General features: G+C 35.2%; 1 protein-coding gene across 8 annotated transcripts in view; it reads right to left on the reverse strand.

The window, feature by feature from the left end:
* Nucleotides 1–21,611, reverse strand: part of ZDHHC21 (zDHHC palmitoyltransferase 21) — a 66,870-nt gene that overhangs the window by 39,889 nt on the left and 5,370 nt on the right. For 4 of the 8 annotated variants that reach the window (XR_013444015.1, XM_078062342.1, XM_078062343.1 and 1 more), the window contains exons 2-7: nt 18,737–18,868; nt 12,835–13,033; nt 11,455–11,553; nt 3,282–3,393; nt 608–679; nt 132–270 (exon numbers count right to left, since the gene is read on the reverse strand). Coding sequence is in view for 7 of the 8 variants with exons in the window: in XM_078062342.1 (XP_077918468.1) it covers nt 132–270; nt 608–679; nt 3,282–3,393; nt 11,455–11,553; nt 12,835–12,988 (576 nt within the window). In the remaining variant the exon portion in view is untranslated. The remainder of the gene's footprint in view (nt 1–131; nt 271–607; nt 680–3,281; nt 3,394–11,454; nt 11,554–12,834; nt 13,034–18,736; nt 18,869–21,611) is intronic. The other 4 variants (XM_078062346.1, XM_078062344.1, XM_078062345.1 and 1 more) reach the window with 4 other exon arrangements.

Consider the following 21,611-nt stretch of genomic DNA (forward strand, 5'->3'; position numbering starts at 1 on the left):
TTTAAAATTAACCAAGTTTAGCGTTTACTTTTGTTGTTTTTTGTTTTCAATCTTCTGCACATAAAGGAACCACATGTTAATAACTGTATGCTACCGTCATTCTAACATTAGTGGCTATAAACATTTCTTACCAAGTTACGCTTTTTTACTGGAAGAAAGTAATAATAGTGGCAGAAAGAAAACATCAGAGCGTAGGAAGTAAGAAGTTCCGTGTAGAAACACAACTGCAGAAAAAGCCAATGATTATCTTCACCCACACAATTGTTAATCCTGGAGAAAAAAGGAAAACAGAAACAGTATTTTAAACTTTAATAAGATGCTCACGTCAGGACCGGGAAAACTGAAAATACACACAAACAACTTCATAGATGCTTGACTTTATGGAGCTATGCTAATGCCACTTCAGCCTACAAGCCCACAGCACACAGGAACAGCTATACGCTAAATACGCCACCTCACATTTGGAAAGCTCTTTCTACTTCACAAAGGAAGTCCATGGATGCGATCGGTCTTCAACTCACAACCACCCGGTGTGGCAGGAAGAGCAGATGGCAGTCTCCTCGTTTCATTGGTATGGAAACGGGAACAAAGGAGTGAAGACACTTGCCAGAGGAAGCGACAGTAGCCAAGAGAACAAGAACTTTCTTCTAGATAGTGCTCTTCCATTACAGCATCCCAGCTGTGGAGAGCAATTTGAATGATTCGAAGTAAGAAGACTGAAACCTGCCACTCTGACCTACTGCTAAGCACTCCCGATTTGTCTTACTTTTCCATTCTATCCTTGGCCGCTGAAAATATATATCCACAAGTATTTACAAATTCTTAGAGCTACACTTCCACCATGACAACATGAATCATAGCTAGGAAAAATAATTAACGTGGTAACCCTAAAATTTTCAAGGCTGATGCAGGCTGAAAATTTTAGTGTTCCAAATTTTCAGAATATTTTATAATTCCCGCAGAAAACCCTAGTTCAAAACTAGAACTTACCTTGCACAAATGTTTTCATTTCCCTATAGCATTATACTGCCATTGTTTGGGGAAAAAAAGATATAGCTGGTGCAATTCCTAACAAACTATTGTTTCAAAGGTGTATCATTAAACTATTTTTTTTTTTTAATCAGACATAGAAGTAAATGCAAAACTCAAAGAGGCATTCCCTAAACTTAAGAGCTCATGCTTTGTAAACATGAAAGTTCCTGTGTTTTGCGACTTGCAAGCAGGGCCTTCACAGAAGTGTGTTCACGTGTGCACTCAAACATACTCTCCAACAGCTATGGCTTCAATGACTTATCCTTGTCCCATCCTCCTTCACCCCCCCTGCTTTAATGACGGCATTCTTAACCAGAGAGCTTTGAGAAATGCAAAGGTACTCAGTCTATATGTAAGAGTTCTCTCAATAACAAACTACTCAGGAAGCCAGAAAGAGAGAAAATCTCCAGGTGATCTGAGAACTGATCTCCAAATCTAAAGCTGTTAGGCAGTTAAGATAATGCAGTTTCTGAAAATATCAAAAAATTTCCTTGCTTCCAATTCACACTATTTCCCTCACCCTCTGACTACCTTGGCAATGCCCTATTAAGGAATCCAATCACAAAAGTCCCTCGATCTGTTTAAGGCCTCTGGTCTACCGTCCTTCCCTACCTCCAACTCCTTCTACTTCTACTTTTCTTCCCACAAGTACTCTGAGAAGCTGAAAACCACGGAAGAGGCCAACAAACAGAGAGCTCACCGCCCAATCTTAGAATTTAGATTAATAGCATATTTTTTGTCACCAAGTTAATCTTTATTCCTTAAAAATAAAGAAAGAATGTCGCTAATCTCCACAGTACCAAAACATTTCCTGGTTGATTATTTTTTAAGCTTAAACTCTTGCATTCTTTTAAAAGGAAGTATCAATATCCAACCGTAACATGAACATTTATTACATTCTTAGTTAATCAGAAACATTACTCTAAAAAAGGTTATACAATTGAGTTTTTCAGTGTGGTTACTACTTGCCTAATAATACATGTTTTACCTAGCCTTTTGTTTTTTAATGTATTACTATTGTAACTGTAAGCAGATCGCTGAGGTTTAGAAAATCACTTGAGAATTAATCTGTTTAAATTCAAGGCACATTTTTTAAACATCGGCTATATATTATATGCTATATTATCCCACTGATGGACTTAGACAATTTTAAACTTTTTTTATATAGTAACAAAGTGCTTTTATCTAAAATGCTTTTATTTTTCCTAATCTTGGGAAATTACATTCTGTTTAAATAATCAGTTTATAGTAAAAATCAAATTTTCACTAAAAGCTTGCAAATATTAACTTGTGCTATCAGAGTAAGTTATCAGAAAATATGGGGAACTCTAAATTGGTCAGCATCATCCAGCAAAGCTAAACTCCACCACTGAGTCAACTATAGATAAATGCAGTTATAAATTTAAGAAGCCCATTATGCAGTTAACTTTGTATATGTGCATGTACGTGTGTACAAACATAAATATATATGTATTTAGATATATTTACAAAGTGCTACACTATACTAGTTTAAATATTTATACAGAGATCCCATGCTAGGAAAACAGAATTAAATACAATATCTTGTTCACAGATTTTTGTGACAGCTTTGAAATGAGATACAATGCAGAATTCTCACAGCATTTGTTTTCAAAATTCTGTTTCTCAACAGAACTGTTTTTAAAAATATTACAAGAGAGCCCCCTATTGACCAAAAATGTTGCCAGTTCAGGAGAATCAGCTAACTGCCTCTTACACACATCCAGCTTGCAGGGAATCTTAATACCTGCGTCCAATACATAATATTGAAAAAAGCTTACAGGGGGAGAAATGAGGCTATCAGAGTATCTGAGATGTGTTATTCTTTAATTAAACAACTGGAAAGGGAAATATAAACAATGCAATGTATACGATTTATTACAGTTAGAGACAGTAACAGCTACTATTTAAGTGCTTTTTCTGTGTCAGATGCTACACTACAATGTTTTACAAACATTGCCTCATTTAATACAACCACCTTAGTTCTCTTGTACACTTGGGTGCATTGACACTGAACATCAATCTTCTGCTCAAATAGCTCTTTGTTAGAAAAGATAGGATCTCTGTGCAAAAATTACTTTGGCAGTTGATAGAACCTCATAGAACCTGACAGTATCCTTACCGAAGGAAGGATACTGCATGATTTTAATATAACTTTTATTTAAATCTGCTAAGTACTAAGATTTATTTTTCACTATTTTTTTTCTAAAAATAAATAATAAATTTCTTACCACGGACAGTGATGATCCATTCTCCTAACACAGTGGCCGCAGCGGCTACAGTGATGGGAACGCTTTGGTCTCATCAAATTACATTTGTTACATAATTCCCAGAACTCCCGTTCTAGAGAAGGAAATTAAAATCCACTTAATAAAGGCAAATGAGTAATGTTGAAATTTAGCAACAACAGTTTAGATTTTATAGGAAGTCTTCGATATGTATGTCCAAGATTTTTCTTCTTCTACATCTTCACTGTAAAAGAATTTGCCATAAATATTGCTTCTCTATTCTATGCATGTCTTATTCTATACATTTCTAATTTTAAACACTATAATAGTAAGACACCATTAATAGTCAAACTAAGGGATAGAAAATAATGTATTCGGGTTATGGACGTATTTGCTATAAGTAAAAAACAAACTGAGGGTTCTAGAGGGGTTCTAGAGGGGGTCGGAGGATGGGTTAGCCTGGTGATGGGTATTAAAGAGGGCACGTTCTGCATGGAGCACTGGGTGTTATGCACAAACAATGAATCATGGAACACTACATCAAAAACTAATGATGTAATATATGGTGATTAACAATAAAAATTTTTTTAAAAAATTTAATGACAAATCCCGAAAGCACAACCAAATTATTATATTAAAACAGAATTTTATGTACAAATTAATTTCTAGAAATTTTATTAAAGACTCTAAAGAAGAAATAATTCTGAATCCTAGTTTCATTTATTAAGAAGTCAAAAATCAATCCTATAAGGGCAACTGGGTGGCTCAGTTGGTTGAGTGTCTGCCTTCGGCTCAGGTCATGATCTCAGGGTCCTGGGATCCAGCCCACATCCATCTGGCTCCCTGCTCAGCGGTAAGTCTGCTTCTCCTTCCCCCTCTGCCCCTCCCCCAGCCTGTGCTCACGCACGCACTCTCTCTCTCTCTCTCAGTCGCTCAAATAAATGAATAAAAGCTTAAAAAAAAAATCAATCCTATAAACTCATTAGAAAAACAGAGATAGCATTCCCACTCCCTAACCATTTTATATTTTTAATATCAGTGAATTCATTTAGGAGTGTTTATGGGAGAGGGTAGGAAAATTTTGTGTTTCAGATGGGTTTAGGAGGTATTAGGACGATTTCAGAAGTAAAGATGATTACAAGAAAATTATTATTTAATGGAAATAAGGTAGTTCTTTACAAAACTCTTACAACCAAGTAGCAATTTCCTCTACCTTGTAATTAAAGAGCACACATTTAAGTTTTGTGCTAAAAACATTAAGTTTACAGAAATAAAGTCATTTATTTTCATTATAAATTTTTCTAATCAAATCTATGAGAACTATATGAAAGTCATCTATCAAGACAACTGCTCTATTATACAGAATGTATCTATTTAATATTTGTTGAAATGGAGTTTTACTTTTACAAAATTCTTAAACCTTCCATCACTTACATTTAAACTACACTCTAACCTTGTTAAAAGCATGGGCATAGTAATAGTAAAATTGAGTGAATATTCATATATGTAAAGTATGACCCTAGCACACAGTAGGTGGTCACTAAATGCTTGCTAAAGTATGAATTTTTAAAAATGAACGATTCTAAATATAAGTAAAAGAAGATAATGGTAGGTAGTATTCAATTTTCTAAAAGATACCTTATTTTAATTCCATTATTTTAGTTTAATGACCAGGAGTAAAATCAATATACTGGAATTTTATATAGTGAAGTATGAGGAAAACATTCTGCTATAGAAGAAATAATAATAATAATATCAAATTAATTGTTCCAATAATATTAAAGTTGAGAAATTAACTTTTGCATTTAAAATTTCATTTTTTTAATTCTTTATTTAAATTCAATTTAGTTAACATATACTATATTATTAGTTTCAGGGGTAGAATTTAGTGATTCATCAGTTGCATATCACACCCAGTACTCATCACATCACGTGCCTTCCTTAATGCCCATCAGCCAGTTACCCCATCTCCCCACCCACCTGCCCTCCAGCAACCCTCAGTTTGTTTCCTAGAGTTAAGATCCTCTTTCATTTCTTACTTACAGTTCTTATTTTAATAAAAACTTATGTGAGAAAGCAATATTAAAGTTTAATTTAGATGGTTAAATTAGTATTATTTAACTGTAACTGAAATGAAAACTCATTTCATATGTAGCACAATACAATGTCACAAGCAGATTACTCTTTTCCCACTTAGCAAGATGCTCCCAAACATCCCAGTGTTAAAACTCTGAATTCACATACTGCAAGGAATAGAGTCAGGAAGCAGACTCCCCCTGATGAGCCAATTTTCATTAAAAGACAACAGAAAAACTTTAGTTTTTAAAAACCAGTGCCTTAAAATATAAATATGGTATATTTATACTGGTCATTTCAGCATACGATATTCTAGAGAGTAAAACTCTTTATTTCACACTTGAAATGTTGTATCCTCAGAAAAGAAGACAGCATTTGGTTACAGTGAGAGAAAGCCTGTAACTGTGTAGTCTAGACCACGGGGTGGCAAACTACAGTTCACAGGCAAATCCAGGCCACCACCTGTTTTCATGAGCTAGGAATGGTTTTTACAATTTTCAACGATTGGAAATAAGAAGAATGTGTGATATGTAAAAATCTTGAAATTCAAATTCCAGTGTCCATACATAAAGTTTTATTTGAACACAGTTCAAATGAACACCCATTCCTTTACGTTTTATCTATGGCTGCTTTTGGGGTGCGATGGCAGGGCTGAGGGGCTGTGACAGAGACTGTACGGTCTATAAAGCTGAAAATATTTACTATCTGGACCTGTATGGTAAAGAAGAGTTTGCCAATCTATGGTCTGGATCACAAATTTGTTTAAAGAAAGAGCTTGAGCCATTCCTTGGCTAAATTTAAGATACTAAACAAGTATCTAAAACGGCTTTGAAATCTCACATTTTCACACACACACACACCCCTATGTGTTTAGAGAAGAAAGAAAAAAAATCACTATTTTAAATACCTAGAAATTAAAGTATCATCTATGTTTTTGCCTCATATAACAAGAAAAAAAAAATCCATCCATCTTAACCTACTCTACGTATCTAGAAACCATTTCTTGCTCTTTTCCCTTTCCTTCTTTAGGTTTATTCATTCCAAATGTGACCTTGGTGACTGACATATTCTGATGTCTGAAGACTTTTGTACTAGCATCTAATATAAAATAAAAGCCTGTGGGGGGGGGGGGGAGGGGAATCAGAAGGCAAAATACCATCTGTAAGTGATGAAAATAAAAATTTTAAATTAAAAAAAAAAAGCCCATGGGAGAGAGAATTCAATTGCTAATTTATGGTAGCTATAGAAAAATTGACAACTGACTTTTTTTAAAGCAAAGAAAAATTTTAAAGGAAAGAAAAATAGAAAAGTGACTTTTCTTAAAGAAAAAAAAATCAAAACATAAATCAAAAAAAAGAAGACAGACCCCATAAATGCCTGGGTACACCTAAGTAAGTAACCTAGGTAAACAGTATGCCACTGTGTTGCATGGATCCTCTTAATGCTGTAAATGCACGAATAAACAAAAAGCAAGATTTGGTTTTGTTTTATTTATCCCTCAGAAAGAAAGGAATCACCTTCTAAGTAAGACTTTTAAAAGACTTATTAGGTCCTCTCAATTACTGTATTTCAAACCACAAAGTAATGTTTTAGGGAGAAAAATGTAACTTGAAACTATGAAAATCAATACAGCGTTTGGCTCTTCACAGAGGCTCCCTAACAGAATCACTTGCCAATGTAGAAAATAAATGGTAGTAAGTCTCTAACAGATCTTCTTTAAAAAGCAATGTAAGAAATGGGGAGGGGAGCAAAACTACAAGTGAAAACATGACCCTGAGCATTAATAGCACGTGTCCCTACCACTCAGGGTACAATTTCAAGGGACATTATGACACAAATTTTAAACACGCTACTTTTTTTTTTAAACTTGGAAGATTTTGCTCTGTAACAGGGTGATTCTACTCAAGGTGGCTCTAATGATGACAAAAAACACTGAAGTCAAACATGTAAGTTAAGAGCTTGATGATGAAAATGTTCTAGGGGCGCCTGGGTGGTTCAGTCGGTTAAGCGTCTGCCTTGGGCTCAGGTCATGATCCCAGGGTCCTGGGACCAAGCCTCGTAACTACCTCCCTGCTCAGTGGGGAGCCTGCTTCTCCCTCTGCCTGCCATTCCCCCTACTTGTGCTCTCTGTCAAATAAATAAATAAAATCTTAAAAAAAAAAAGAAAATGTTCTAAAATTGATTGGGGTGGGACGCCTGGCGGGCTCAGTCAGTAGAGCATGCAACTCTTATCTCTGGATTAGGAGTTCAAGCCCCAACATACATATGTACATACATTCATAAAATTGATTGTGGTAACAGGTGCACAACTCTGTGGACATACTGAAAGCCATAAATTGTACATCTGAAATGGGTGAATCATATGGCATGTGATTTATACTCAATAAAGCTATTTTTTTTAAAGTTAAGAGATTAAATAAAATCATTTCATAAAACTTGAAAATGACATAAAGTAATATTTCTATATTTCAAGCATGCATGGGATTAATTTGAATAATATAAATAGACATTTAATGATTTCATTTGACCATTTCATCTACATCCCCAGAAGTTTATAAAAGTCAAATTCTGGGGATCTTTGTGTGGGACAGCAGAACCTCCTCTTATATTCAAACTGCCTCATATATTTGGCAGGTCACATAGATACTAAATTTATTTAAAATCTATTATAAAAAAACAGAAAGTCATATAAAATATTTCAGAGTAATTCAATTAAAACATGGTTAAAATCAAAAGTATTAGGGCTTAAGTTGCCTTTCCTAAAGAATTCAATTCTATGAAACTGCTCAACCTTAAAACAGTAATGAATAAATGTCACTTCTTATAGCCCCAACTCTCTAGTCATGCTAATGTTATTTTTTTACTGTTAAAATTTTGTTATTTTTTACTAAGTTAAAACCATATTTACAAAATAATCAGGAAATCAGCATCACGAGGCACATGATGACTTCAATATTCCCCAGAATCAAAGCAAAGGTGAATAAAGGGCTAAAATTATTAACCTCTATATAGAGGCGTGGTAAAAAAGATGATGGAGACAAGTATTTGGGTGTCACCGCAGCTCTATAACAACCTGCTCTGTGACCTACAGAGGACAATCTACACTTGATTATTCAGTCTACCTACCTCATGCAATTACCATGAGGATCAAATGATAGGAGATAGTAAAGGACTTTGGAAATATTAAAATACAATAAATGAATGTGGTTGTTGTTGTTTTTTTCAATTGGGCAAAAGGTTAAGTCTTCGGGACTCAGTGAAGAAAACTAGGCCAAATGTCAACTGAGATCAGAAAGAATGCAGACATCCGAACAGCAGCAAGATACCATGGAGTCTTCCATCACTAGGGTCTATAAGCCAAAGGTAACACGGTGGTTGAATGCAGATTCAGTTAGGCCTACAGACACACCTTGTTTAGTATTCACTTAAAACCAATGTTTTTAAATTTTTAATTTTTTGTTAATTTTTTTAAATCACAAAAGTGCTTAAAAACTGTAATTCTCTGTTTTCTCTTTAAAAATTGTAAGATCTATGAATACCAGGCCTACGTGACAATTTCACTGCAGCTACTGCCTTTGAATATGAGGTTTTCACTATGAAATAGTTCTTTCTTGGCCCCTTTCACTGATTTGCAGTATCTGATACATGTAGGCATTTGAGTGACCACTGCACACTAAAGATTTTATCAGAAATGGGTCTTTTTTTTTTATGTTCAATTAGCCAGCATATAGTACATCATTAGTTTTTGACGTAGTGTTCAATGATTCATTAGTTGCGTATAACACCCAGTGCTCATCACATCACGGTCCTGAGTTAGGAAAAGGTTGCTTCTCTAATTTTCTAGAAACACTGGGCTTTAGAAATGAAGGAGGCAATACACCCATCAATGTGTTAGAGAGCCTTTCTTTGGGTTAGGTTAGTTGAGAAAACAGATTCCGTACAAACTGCAGACTGCCACCCTCCCCGCCCAAACACACACAAAAACTGAGAGTGATGCTGCTTCTCTAAGTGAACAGAAACGAAATACTCGACACAGTTCTCAGAAACTTCTACAGTCACATAAACATCAGTGTCTTATCATTCCCATTTAATCATTAAATTTGCAAGGCCGGGTGCCTGGGTGGCTCAGTTGGTTAAGCAACTGCCTTCGGCTCAGGTCATGATCCTGGAGTCCCGGGATCGAGTCCCACATCGGGCTCCCTGCTGAGCAGGGAGTCTGCTTCTCCCTCTGACCCTCTTCCCTCTCGTGCTATCTCTCATCCTCTCTCTCTCAAATAAATAAATAAAATCTAAAAAAAAAAAAAAAATTTGCAAGGCCACGTATGTCCCTAAATGATGGGTCTCAAAAAACAACATTCAGGAATTCAAGGGAGACTCACTCCCTTAGTGACTTGCCACTAATCTAATTTCAGAAGGAATTAATAGGTTCCCCAATTTTTTACACACTGGAATCACCTGGAATCTTTGAAAAATGCTGATACCTGGCTCCTATCTCCATACATTATAATTTAATTAATATGGGATCGGGATCAGGACACTGAGGTTTTTTTTTTTAATTATTTATTTATTTGACAGAGAGACACAGCAAGAGAGGGAACACAAGCAGGGGGAGTGGGAGAGGAGAAGCAGACTCCCTGCTGAGCAGGGAGCCCGACGCGGGGCTCGATCCCAGGACCCTAGGACCATGACCTGAGCTGAAGGCAGACGCTCAATGACTGAGCCACCCAGGCGCCCCAGGACACTGAGATTTTTAAAAGTTCCCTTGGTGACTCTAATGTCAGCAAGGTTGGAAAGCACTGAAGTACTACAGAAAGTGTTCTGATTCTCTAATGTCCAGCGAAGTCACAGGAATGTCTCCTTAGAAGAAAGTACAGAGAGTTCTCAAAGTTTATAGAACAAATGATCAAAAAGTAAAACTGAGGAAAGAGAGTTCCTGAGGTTTACTATACCTGGCATGTAATAAAACAAGCAATACATTTTCAATTCATTTTTGTGGTTCAAATGGTTATTGTGCAATAAGGTGACCCAAAACTACCTTCAATTGACACTAAAATAAAAAGCTTTCAAATTTTTCACTGAATTGTTAGAAGTTGGAAAAATATAGGCAATAGTATCATTACACTACAAATATTTACTCTAAGCAATATCCTATTTATAATATCACCAAGAGAGGGGCACCATCAAAAAGATCCCTTTATTAAATAAAAATATATCAGGTACTTATGTATCATTCAACAAGCATTTACCCAGCATCTACTAAGTGACAGAGATGGGCACTAAGGATACAGCACTGAACAAACGAAGAAAACAAAACAAAAAATCGACACCCTCACAGAGGCTATATAGGTATAGAGTAGGAGACAAGAAAAACAAGTAAACTACAAAGAGGCAGAGAGTGGGGGATACCGGGAGTCAGCTGGGATTTGCGATTTTAAATAAAATAATACATTATATGAAAAAAGAAAAAAGAAGAAGATAGCAGGAGGGGAAGAATGAAGGGGGGGAATCGGAGGGGGAGACGAACCATGAGAGACGATGGACTCTGAGAAACAAACTGAGGGTTCTAGAGGGGAGGGGGGTGGGGGGATGGGTTAGCCTGGTGATGGGTATTGAGGAGGACACGTTCTGCATGGAGCACTGGGTGCTATATGCAAACATGAATCATGGAACACTACATCAAAAACTAATGATGTAGGGGCGCCTGGGTGGCTCAGTCGTTAAGCGTCTGCCTTCAGCTCAGGTCATGATCCCAGGGTCCTGGGATCGAGCTCCGCATCGGGCTCCCTGCTCCGTGGGAAGCCTGCTTCTCCCTCTCCCACTCCCCTTGCTTGTGTTCCCTCTCTCGCTGTGTCTCTCTCTGTCAAATAAATAAATAAAATCTTAAAAAAAAAAAAAAAAAACTAATGATGTAATGTACGGTGATTAACATAACATAATAATAATAAAAAAAAAGAAGTCTAGAAAGGAAACATCGGAGAAAAGACTTGAGAGTGGTGTTAGAGAACATATAATAATGAATACATACTAAAGGCTATAAAATACATTCACAAAGTTAAAAATGCCGAGAGAGCAAAAGTGATCAATCTGAAGAGCGCCATACCTCCGTGTGGAATCTTAGGGTTCTCGGGGAGTCTTCCTGGATCAGTAAATGAGGCCCTCACTAAAGCAACCAGACAAAATATGGCAATGCCATAGAATACTTTGAAATAAATAAGAAAGTTAAGTAAATAAAATCAGTCATTTATTCTTCAAAACACTTTATCAAAAAGCATATTCAAAGTTTAAATGCATGTTTTAATTAATACCATCAGAAAAAATAATTTTCAAAACTAAAATGGAAAAATTAAATGATTAAATAATTAAATATTCATTTCACTCATCAAATACTACTGCCAAGAGGACTATCTCGTACATATTAACTTTAAATATTATTTTGCATAATAACTGATAAACTTGTTATAAATCAGATTTTTTATTAACAGAGATTCCTTGTCAATAATGGCATAAATGGGCTCCCTTTTAATTACTACATGTACTATATTTGACAGAATCAAAGCAGTATTTTAAAACCCATCCTACAATTAAACTTTTTCATTACCTCTAACTGGCTATCTTCAAAATTACTTTGAGTTAGAGATATTCAATTGCTCCTTTTAATTGAGCTTAAGATATTGATGTAATGAGAAAATAAAGAATCTAAAAATTTTGAGTTTTTAAAAGAATAACTAGAAAAATAACAGTAAGGAAAAACAGATTCATTCATTATAATTCTACCTTTTAAATGAATAAAAAAATAGGCATTTGGCGGGGGAGGGAGGAGGCCCTGCACCAGTTAGAGGAAACTCAGTTTGAGTGCTAACTCCAGGAATGATTGCATGGTACTGGTCAGTTTTATCACTTGTATAATAGAGATATTTCCCACAGCCCTTGTGAGGCCAAAATGACATAATGTACAAGGAAACTCTAAATGCCACGTACATGTAAAATATATCATTTCAATCTTATTCTTTTAATCATAAGCAAGCCATCACCAAATGAACGACAGCAGAAAATAATTATCCAGAAGTTCAAAGTGTTATCATAATCAACGTAATTAGTAATCTTTGTATGATGAAAGTCTCATTTCTCAGTAATGTATATCATCTTCATTCTTAAAACTCCTTCCACATTTGAAATAAGTACATAATAGAAACATTAAAAATACACACAGACACACACAAAATAGCACTATTGTGCCAGTTTCAATTTAAACAAAACGACCTATATATACTTTGCAGTTAGCCATGGAGATGATACATTTATCCAACCCTGCAGAATCTATAAAAGCCAGTCTTTTTTAAAACTTCCCTAATTTAGTAAGTAACTTAATATTAATAGTGCTAATAATATTAAAAGAAAAGTTATCATAGTGATACTATACTCCAAAAATATTCACAATGAGAAAACTAATTATATAAAGAAATAAAGATCAGGAACTTACTTATTATTAATATGCCTGGAATATGTCCTTCTTCATAGTGAGGAAAGAGGACAATTTTGGGAATTAAAACAATATTGTATAACCAGACAAAGACAATCAAACCCATGCAGCACCAACCATGTGGGTCAACAACAAAGTGAATCCGGAGACCCATTTTGCAGTCCTACAACTGCGTGCCAACCCACAAGGAAAGACGATCCTAAGGAGAGGTGACAAAGAAAAAAAATTACTTATGTAGAAAAAATTATTTGACTGAAACAAAACTACATTACCGGCAACTACAAGATGATGCCGAGTTTTCTTTGGATATTTTTGACAAAATGAAACACATTGCAAAACAAAGAGAAGTTTCAGGATATTCAAACTTCATCAGAGGCTTCAAATCATTTAATTCCAATTTTTACTATGAATTGCTATCACAGAGGATAAATTAGCAATACCTTCTGAAGCTAAACACAAGTCTGTCCTTAACCCAGCAATTCCATGTGTAAACCCAAGAGAAATGAGACACATGTCAAAAGATATGTGCAAAATTTTTTAGTAGTTTTAATCATTAGACTAACTGATGGTCATACAAGTCAAAACAGTGGTCCTCTTGTGGTGGGAGGGGAACATAAGGGAAACTTTGAGGGGCTAGAATTGTTCTCTATCTTGACCTGGGTGGTGTCTCATGGGTATATACATATGTAAAAATTCACTGTGCTGTGTACACTTAAGATTTGTGTGATTTATTTTAATTTTAAACCACAATACAATGCCTAATCATTTTGAAAAATTAATAAAAAGCGGAAAGTAATCACAAGTTGCCAAAAATATTTAAATTCACAGAACAAAGCCCAACTAATCTTACTACTATCAATTCAAGAAGACTCCTGTTTAAATGGAGCTTTTTTCATTGAGCGTTAACAAAATGCTAATCGACCTTCCAGTGAGACACTTAAAGTTGATACTTCTATATTTACGGTACCAAAAAAGGTGATTTAAAATATATGCCTACCTTAGTAGATATAATTTATAAGGCTTAAACAGGAAATTATAAGGTCAAGGGGGCACCTTTTACATAAAATAAAATGGAATAATACAATAACAAACTAGGACAGTGTTTCTCAAACCTGTCAGCAAACCGGAATCGACTGAGGAGCTTTTTAAAAATACTTATTCAATCCAGGCCCCATTCCAAATCTACTGAATCATAATTCTTTATGGAACAAAAGCTCAAAAACCAATAAAATGTTTTAAAACGTTCCCCAGGTGTCTCTGATAGAGCACACTGGTGTCTAGAAACCACTGATCCAAAAGCTTCCCTAAAACTTCCATGTTAGGGCAATGAGTTGAATTCAGTTCAACAAATGTATTCACGGAGCCGCCATAACATACCAGTTATTATAGATACAATGATGAATGAGATGTGGTCTTTGCTTACAGTAACTAACAGTCTACTGGGGAAAAGAGTCAGAAAAATGGGTTTAGTACAACTTGTTAAGTACCAGAGATGTGGACAAGATGTCACCAGAGGCAGGAGCATCGGGACTAGTTAAATTAGGGCAAGACTTCCTCTAGGTGGTGAAATCGGAGTTCAGCTTTAAAAGATGAGTAAAAGTTATCCAAGCAAAGAAAAGTGACAACAATACTGCAAACAGAAAGAAGAGCAGGCGGTATACAAGAGTAAAAATTGTAGGAGGTATTACAAATTGCCATCATAAGTCATAAAGTTCGCAGTGGAGAGTGAGGGGTGAGAAATAAGGAGCTACCTCATGAAAGACATAAAGATGCCACGTTAGAATGCTAAGACTTCATTCTTTGGCATTGGAAAGCTACTGATGCAAGAAGTTAACATAATGAGATTTATACTTTAAATAAAGTATTGAAGCTCTGGTGTCTAGGATAAAATTAAAGATCAGTTAAGCTAAAAAAAAAAAAAAAAAGCCAAAATTAGGTTTGAGAAGAGATCAACTGAGGAAACAGGTACAATCAAACCAGTATGTTTTACTAACTGACTGGATATTAGGGGTTACAGAGGAAAGAGTCAAGAAGGACTCGGAGATTTTCATCTTCTATCCCTCACTATCATCAGTTGGAGAGCTTCAGGGTGCCGCCCCTTAGAGGCCCTGCCAATGTTCTTTAAAGCTACAAAGCTACCGGAACAAAGAAAAAAAAAAAAGATTTAGGATTAGCTAATTTTAAAGTAATACCCTGATCCTATCATCCTTAGAACATGCAAATACTGGAGCAGCAGAAAAAAAAAGACAAGAACTCAAACGCAACACCACCCAACTGTTTAAATCAGATATGGTCTAAATTAGTACTTATGTATGAATTTTAAAATAGGAATAGTGCCTAGGCCTTTAAAAAAGTAAAAGTTGAACTTCACTACCTTTTAATTAGAAAATTACAAGACCTATCAGTATCATTAAAGGAAGGAAAGTCACAGAGGATAAAGTATGCTATTTAATTTACTGGGTATCATTTTTGTAAAAACTAAAGGAGCTCAAATACAAATGATAAGCTGTCTACATAGCTAAAATGAGAAACATTAAAAAGAATGTTTTTTTTACAGTCTTGCCAACCATCAAGTGCCAAAAGAAATGACAGAAGGCTCTGTCTCTCAACATGTTCAATATTATTAACTTCTTGTACCTTCTTTCTTGTAATGTTTCAGTTCCAGACAGGACTGAAAAACAGACTATGATTCCAATCATCACAGAGAACAGAGTAATTTCATTACTTATTTCTAAATTTATTAATATCAGAAACAGAAAAGCATTCAAGCCAGCAGAAGGATCAAACGCGCATTCATGTTTCTGAACTCTGTTTGTATCCTCCTCTACCACAGAGTAACAAGTTCTTCTCAGGAGATTCCTCACAACTGAAGAATACTAGATACTGAAAAGCATACTTGAGGGTGTCTGATTTTCCTGCATGTGAGCATATATAGACAACAGGCTCTAAAAGAAAAAGCATCCCCAAGGAAAAGCAAGCAAAGAATAGAAAAATAAAACAATGAGTAAATAAGATGTTGAATTGTTTTTTAAATACCTGGTGAGTGAAAATTAGTGCCACATAAGCTTTACGGCTAGCTGTAGAGAAGCAAACAGTAGTCTTCGAAGAGCTCCAAATCAGATTACAACCAGCAACACGTACCTGGTTGAGTGGTAGGATCACTCCACTCAGTTAATATCTCCCAGGCGTGGCTTATGGCTGAACAGAAACTATTACACATCCTGAGCCACAACCAAACTGAACACAGCGCTGCTACTCGGTCTTAAGGGTGGCATTTGTAAAATACTTTCATTAGCCAGAGATTCTAACATGCTCATTTGTATATTAAAAGGTGAGTTCATAACTCAAACTTTGATGTAACTAGTGGACATACTGGTACTTCAACATTTTTTAAGATTGTTATCTGGTAACTCTACTTGAGTGCTGTGACTAACTTCATTAATGATGTAAATTACTACAGCACCAACTTTTTTTTTTAAAGATATTATTCAACTCTAATAAACTAGACTACATAAATATTTACAATGTCCAAACTATTCTAGGAGGAAATGACCTTTTCTTGCCTTTTTAGGCCACTAGATTTTACCATGTATTTTCCTCAGGAAGAATACTCGAATCCACTACGAAAAGAAAGGGATGGAAAACTATTATAGGACCAAAAACTATAAAATCAAAATGCAGCTTTTAGAAAATGATAAAAATTAGCCAAGATAATTTACAAGAAATCTAGCCAAATGTTCTCTCTAAACTTAGTTTTATATGACTCTCCACCTCAGCCAGTAGTCTTACGAATGTTCCATGAATATGAAAAAAACATTCCCTCTCTCATTCCTCCTATCTGAAATGTCCCTACCATTTTGCTTACTCTATTTAAATTCAATTCACACTTCAAGGTCAATTTGAATCTCATTCTCCAGATGAAATTTTTCCTGCCACCTCAGTTCACAGTGATTTTCCTCTTCTAAATTCCAAATACAAAGCAAAACTAGTACAAGAAAATAGCAAGTGGTTTTATAATCTCAGAATGAGGAAGACCTTCACAAACAAGACCTTCACAAACGAGACCACATAAAGATTAAAATTTCTGAGGCCTAAAACATACCAAAAACAAAGTTAAAAGACAAAGTATCCCTTTTAAAAAACATTACAACATATGACTGGTAAGAGGCATACAAAATAAATACACAGAGAAGCAATTCACAAAGAAAAAAAATTTAATGGCTAATCATTACTGATTAGGAAAATGTGAAATAACTAGGTATGTTTTTCATCCTTTGTACTCACAAAATTTTGGAAAGATTACCCAATGATGAGAGAGCACAGAGAAGAAGACACTCCCACCCATTACTGTGATGCATGTAAACTGATACAATCATCTTTAGAGGGCAATGTAGCAGTATCTATTAAAAAGTCAAACTCTCTGACCCTTTGACAAACTATTTGACCCAGCAGTTTTATCTCTAGTAAGAGCTATCAAAGTACCCATCAGAGTGTGGAGGGACATGTACATTCAAGGTGTTCCACACAGTGCTTTTTGTATTCATAAAAATTGGGCACAACATCAATGTTCATGAAGAGGGAGGGGAATGATCAAATAAATTATAAGACATCCAAGGTGTAGAGTTATTTCCAAGCTACTGCAATTAAAAAAAAAAAAAAAAGGAAAAAAGGAGGTAGATCTAAATCTGCATATGGCTACCCACACGTAGTGTTGAATGAAAGAAGGGAGGTTATGAGAAAGAAAGGAGGTTATGAGAAAAAGCTTAACAGTGGTTTCCTGGAGGAGAGGAGGATAATGAGAGACTAGGAAAAGGTATAAGGGAACATTCTGGTTCCCTCATAAAGATCTCTATCTTGGTATGAATTTGAGATACACAGGTTGTGAATGTGTCGAAAGTCGGCAAATGTACACTTAAGAATGGTGCATTTCATGGTATGTAAATATACCTTTTAAAAAGCCCTATAAACCAACATTGAACTCTAGCTAATGATATGTAGGCTGAAGTGTCAAGGAGGGGGCAGAAGGAGGAAATGTACCTAATGTCTGCAATTTACTATGAAATGGATCCAAAAAAAAATAAAGTGGATTGACGATGGACAGAGAGATGGTTGAGCATGTTATGAAGTTTAATAAAATATTAGTTGTAGAATCTAGGTGATAGGTATTCAGATGTTACACCATAAAATTTTTTCAGCTCTTCTGTTTAAAATTTTCATAATTAAATGTTGCAGGGGAAAGCAAATTATAGAAAAGTTTGTATAACATGATTTTTTTTTATTAAAAAAACATGTATTAGTAATTTCTATATATGTACAGGGGAAAAAAGTATAGAAGAAAACATACCCATCAAACTGTTAACATGAGTGGTTATCACTGGGCTGAGGAAGGATAGAGCAGTGCAAAGCAAGCTTTCACATCTCATGTATGGATTATGTGTTCTTCTAGGTTTATTAATAAAGATATGTACTTCTAAATTCTTTTCAACCAACTGAAAAATAAAGATTGCCTAGGGGTTCTGATTAGACACTACAACCTTGTATACAAGATGTTTCATTTAAGCTCTCTTTATCGCTACATTTATTAACCTAATATTAAGTGCGTTTAAAGTTAATATTTTTTAAAATGCAGTGTAGAAGCATCAGCTGTAAAGCCACATCAGATTTGTGTTTCTGAAATTTGTATTACTTACAGATTATTTCTCTCTATGGAAAAAGAAATTTCTTATTTAAGAAATATCTAGTTAAAATTTAATATGAAAAAATTTAAATAAACATAATGTAACTACAATTAACTTTTTTTGCAAATGGATAACTGTTAAATGCATCTAAAAATAAGACTTTAAGGATACTATGCCACATAATACAGAAACATATTCCCATGTAAAATTAAATGTAGACTTACCACTTGCAAATTCACCAAGATGTGTTGTAATTTTTCTGGTGCTTGCATTTAGAGGTTTTATCTTGATTCATTCCTTTTTTAGTTACATCCCAGCAAATGGATCTCTCCTCAATAACAGTTCTCCATGAGAATCTATTAATGGTTTAACAAATAATGATCTCTTACAAAGATAAAAATTGTAAGCCGCTAAATATTCTGTGAAAATGTCAATTACAAAAGTTTTAAATTCAAAAATAAGATGACTCAACTCCACCTGATTTTGTGTTTTCATATCCTACCCCATCCCCCCCAAATCTGCATTTGATTACCATTGTACAGGAAAGTTCTCTCTTTTGAAACCACCCAGTTCCCATAAAATCAAATTAGTATTGTATGTCCAACATTTGGGCTTCATCAAACTTCCTGACCACAAATCACAAAATGACAATAGATTCTGAGATCACTGATGAGACAAAATGCAATGTAATGTCTATCAAGATGTGAGGCTGGAACTATCCCATCACAATTGATAAACATAAACTAAAGAGTTTAAAATAGAAGCAAGTTTTAGTTTAAAATATTTTAAGAAAAAAAGCTATCCTCCTGTAATGAACCATTAAGAGAATCAACCATAAAAGTTAGTTTCTACAGTCCAAGCTTAAATAATAAAGAGTTCTAGATAACATATATACAGTGATTATGTATTTTATTAATTCACTTAGCATCTACTGACTATATACTATGCTTTTGCACAGGATACAGATAAAAAAGAGATGAGCCCCATCCTCAGTGAAGACAGACTAGTAAACAGACCAGATCAATACCTTTGTAAGACAAGGTGAGATAGAGGGCAAGATGGCAGGAATGCATCTCATATAGTAAGGGTATTAGCTCATGGAACTTTTTTCAGTTATGGGAATATTTACGTGCATACTAGGTTGTAGTACAAAAGGTATTTCCTATGGTGAGTTGCCATCAGGAAAAGGTTTCTGGAGAGAGTGAAACCTGTGAGTTAGCTAGTCAAAGAATGAGGCTCTTCTGAACAAGGGAGCGAAATATGCAAAAGTATAGAAGCAGGCAGAGAAAACCTAAGTAAACTGAAATTACTAGAGTCATTGCATATGGAAGAATGGGGTAAAACATGTTTAACCTTTCGAACACACTCACCTCTAAGAAATATATTTCGTAACATTACCAGTACACACAGAAATACACGATATGAGAATGTTCTATACTCATTAAATGAAATATATAATTGAAAAAGTTTAATGAAATATTTGCCCTTACTACATGTGATGTACTCTGATACTGTTATTCTATTTTACCCTAGTTCATTTTATAAATTTTTTTTTAATTTTTTTTTTTTTAAGATTTTATTTATTTGCGAGAGAGACAATGAGAGACAGAGAGCATGAGAGGGAGGAGGGTCAGAGGGAGAAGCAGACTCCCTGCTGAGCAGGGAGCCCGATGTGGGACTCGATCCTGGGACTCCAGGATCATGACCTGAGCCGAAGGCAGTCGCTTAACCAACTGAGCCACCCAGGCGCCCTACCCTAGTTCATTTTAATAAAAATATATAATGTTGGTCATAGCCCACTAAAGGGATTCCATAACCCACAACAAAAGAGTAATCTAAGAGGGAAAAACACTGTTAAACCATGCTAATGAGTTTGGACTTTGCACTGAACACAGTAGAAAACCACTGCAGGATTTTAGGCGGAAGAATGCCATGATGAAGTTCACATTTTGGAAAGAACAGCAATACTATGAAGGATGGACTTGGTGGATGGATAAAGCTCCAAAACGGACTACATAAAATAAGCTAGGCTTACTGGTTACCCAGGTGAGAAATGAGGGCATGTGGGAAGACCAAAACAGTAGTGACTTGTAAGGGGAGTGTGGAGGAGCAGGGGTAAAGAAGGAATACTTAGGACAGGAGACATGCTGGAAAGGGGCAGATTAAGAATTTAATGAGTAAAATTGAGAGGACTTGGTGATCAATTGGAAGCAAAGGGCAGACTGTAGGTTTTTTGGCTTAGGGACTACATGAAGGGTGGTACCATTCTCCAAGACAGGAAATGAAGGACAAGTTACGAGTTTCTTAAGCATACTGTTTACCATAGCAAAAGGAAAGTTTTACACACTAAGGATGTGAGAAATGTATCAAAATCCTTAGCATTACATTTCCATTCCCCTTATAGACTTTTTTAATTGGATTTTCTCCCAGCGTCAATTTTTCTATGGCCATGATTGTTAGATTGTCAAATGTGATTTGTTTCACTTTCTAAGCTAATTTACAGTGCTTTCCTTGCCCGCACCTTTGATTTCTTAGGGACAAAATATGGAATGACAAAGTACAGGAGCTGCTACTCTAATAGCAAATGAATGAATTCATCTTCTAGACAAAATCGCAAGCAGAATTAAATGCAGTACAGCAAAATGTCTGATACGGCCAAAGTCAATAATCTGCTATGGCGAGGACTCCAGGGTGGCTTCCTAATGTCTCAGCAAAACAGTACTTCCTGTCAGTGTTATTAGGTAACAGCCCAAGTCAAACGTCTATGAGTCAAACCCCGGTCACTCACTGGCTTGGACTCAAGGAAAACTCCTACTTTACATTTTCAGTTATTACAGCTACACTGAAGCATAGCATTTACAACGGGATGCCCATTTTATCAAATTCAGCAGCATCACCAACATCATGGAATCAAATCTCACCCATGAGGTACGGAAACAATGCTAGGCTTAAAATTCCATGTAAATTTGGGATAACGAAGAATATCCAAAGTTTTATAACTATAAAAGGTCATAAAGTCATTAAATATTTTTAACATTATGTCTGAAAGAATATAATCAACAATTCACAGAGCAAACCAAAAAAAAAAAAAATTTCCAC

The sequence above is a fragment of the Halichoerus grypus genome, chromosome 14 (assembly GCF_964656455.1).
Source record: "Halichoerus grypus chromosome 14, mHalGry1.hap1.1, whole genome shotgun sequence".
NCBI classification, from domain to species: Eukaryota; Metazoa; Chordata; class Mammalia; order Carnivora; family Phocidae; genus Halichoerus; species Halichoerus grypus.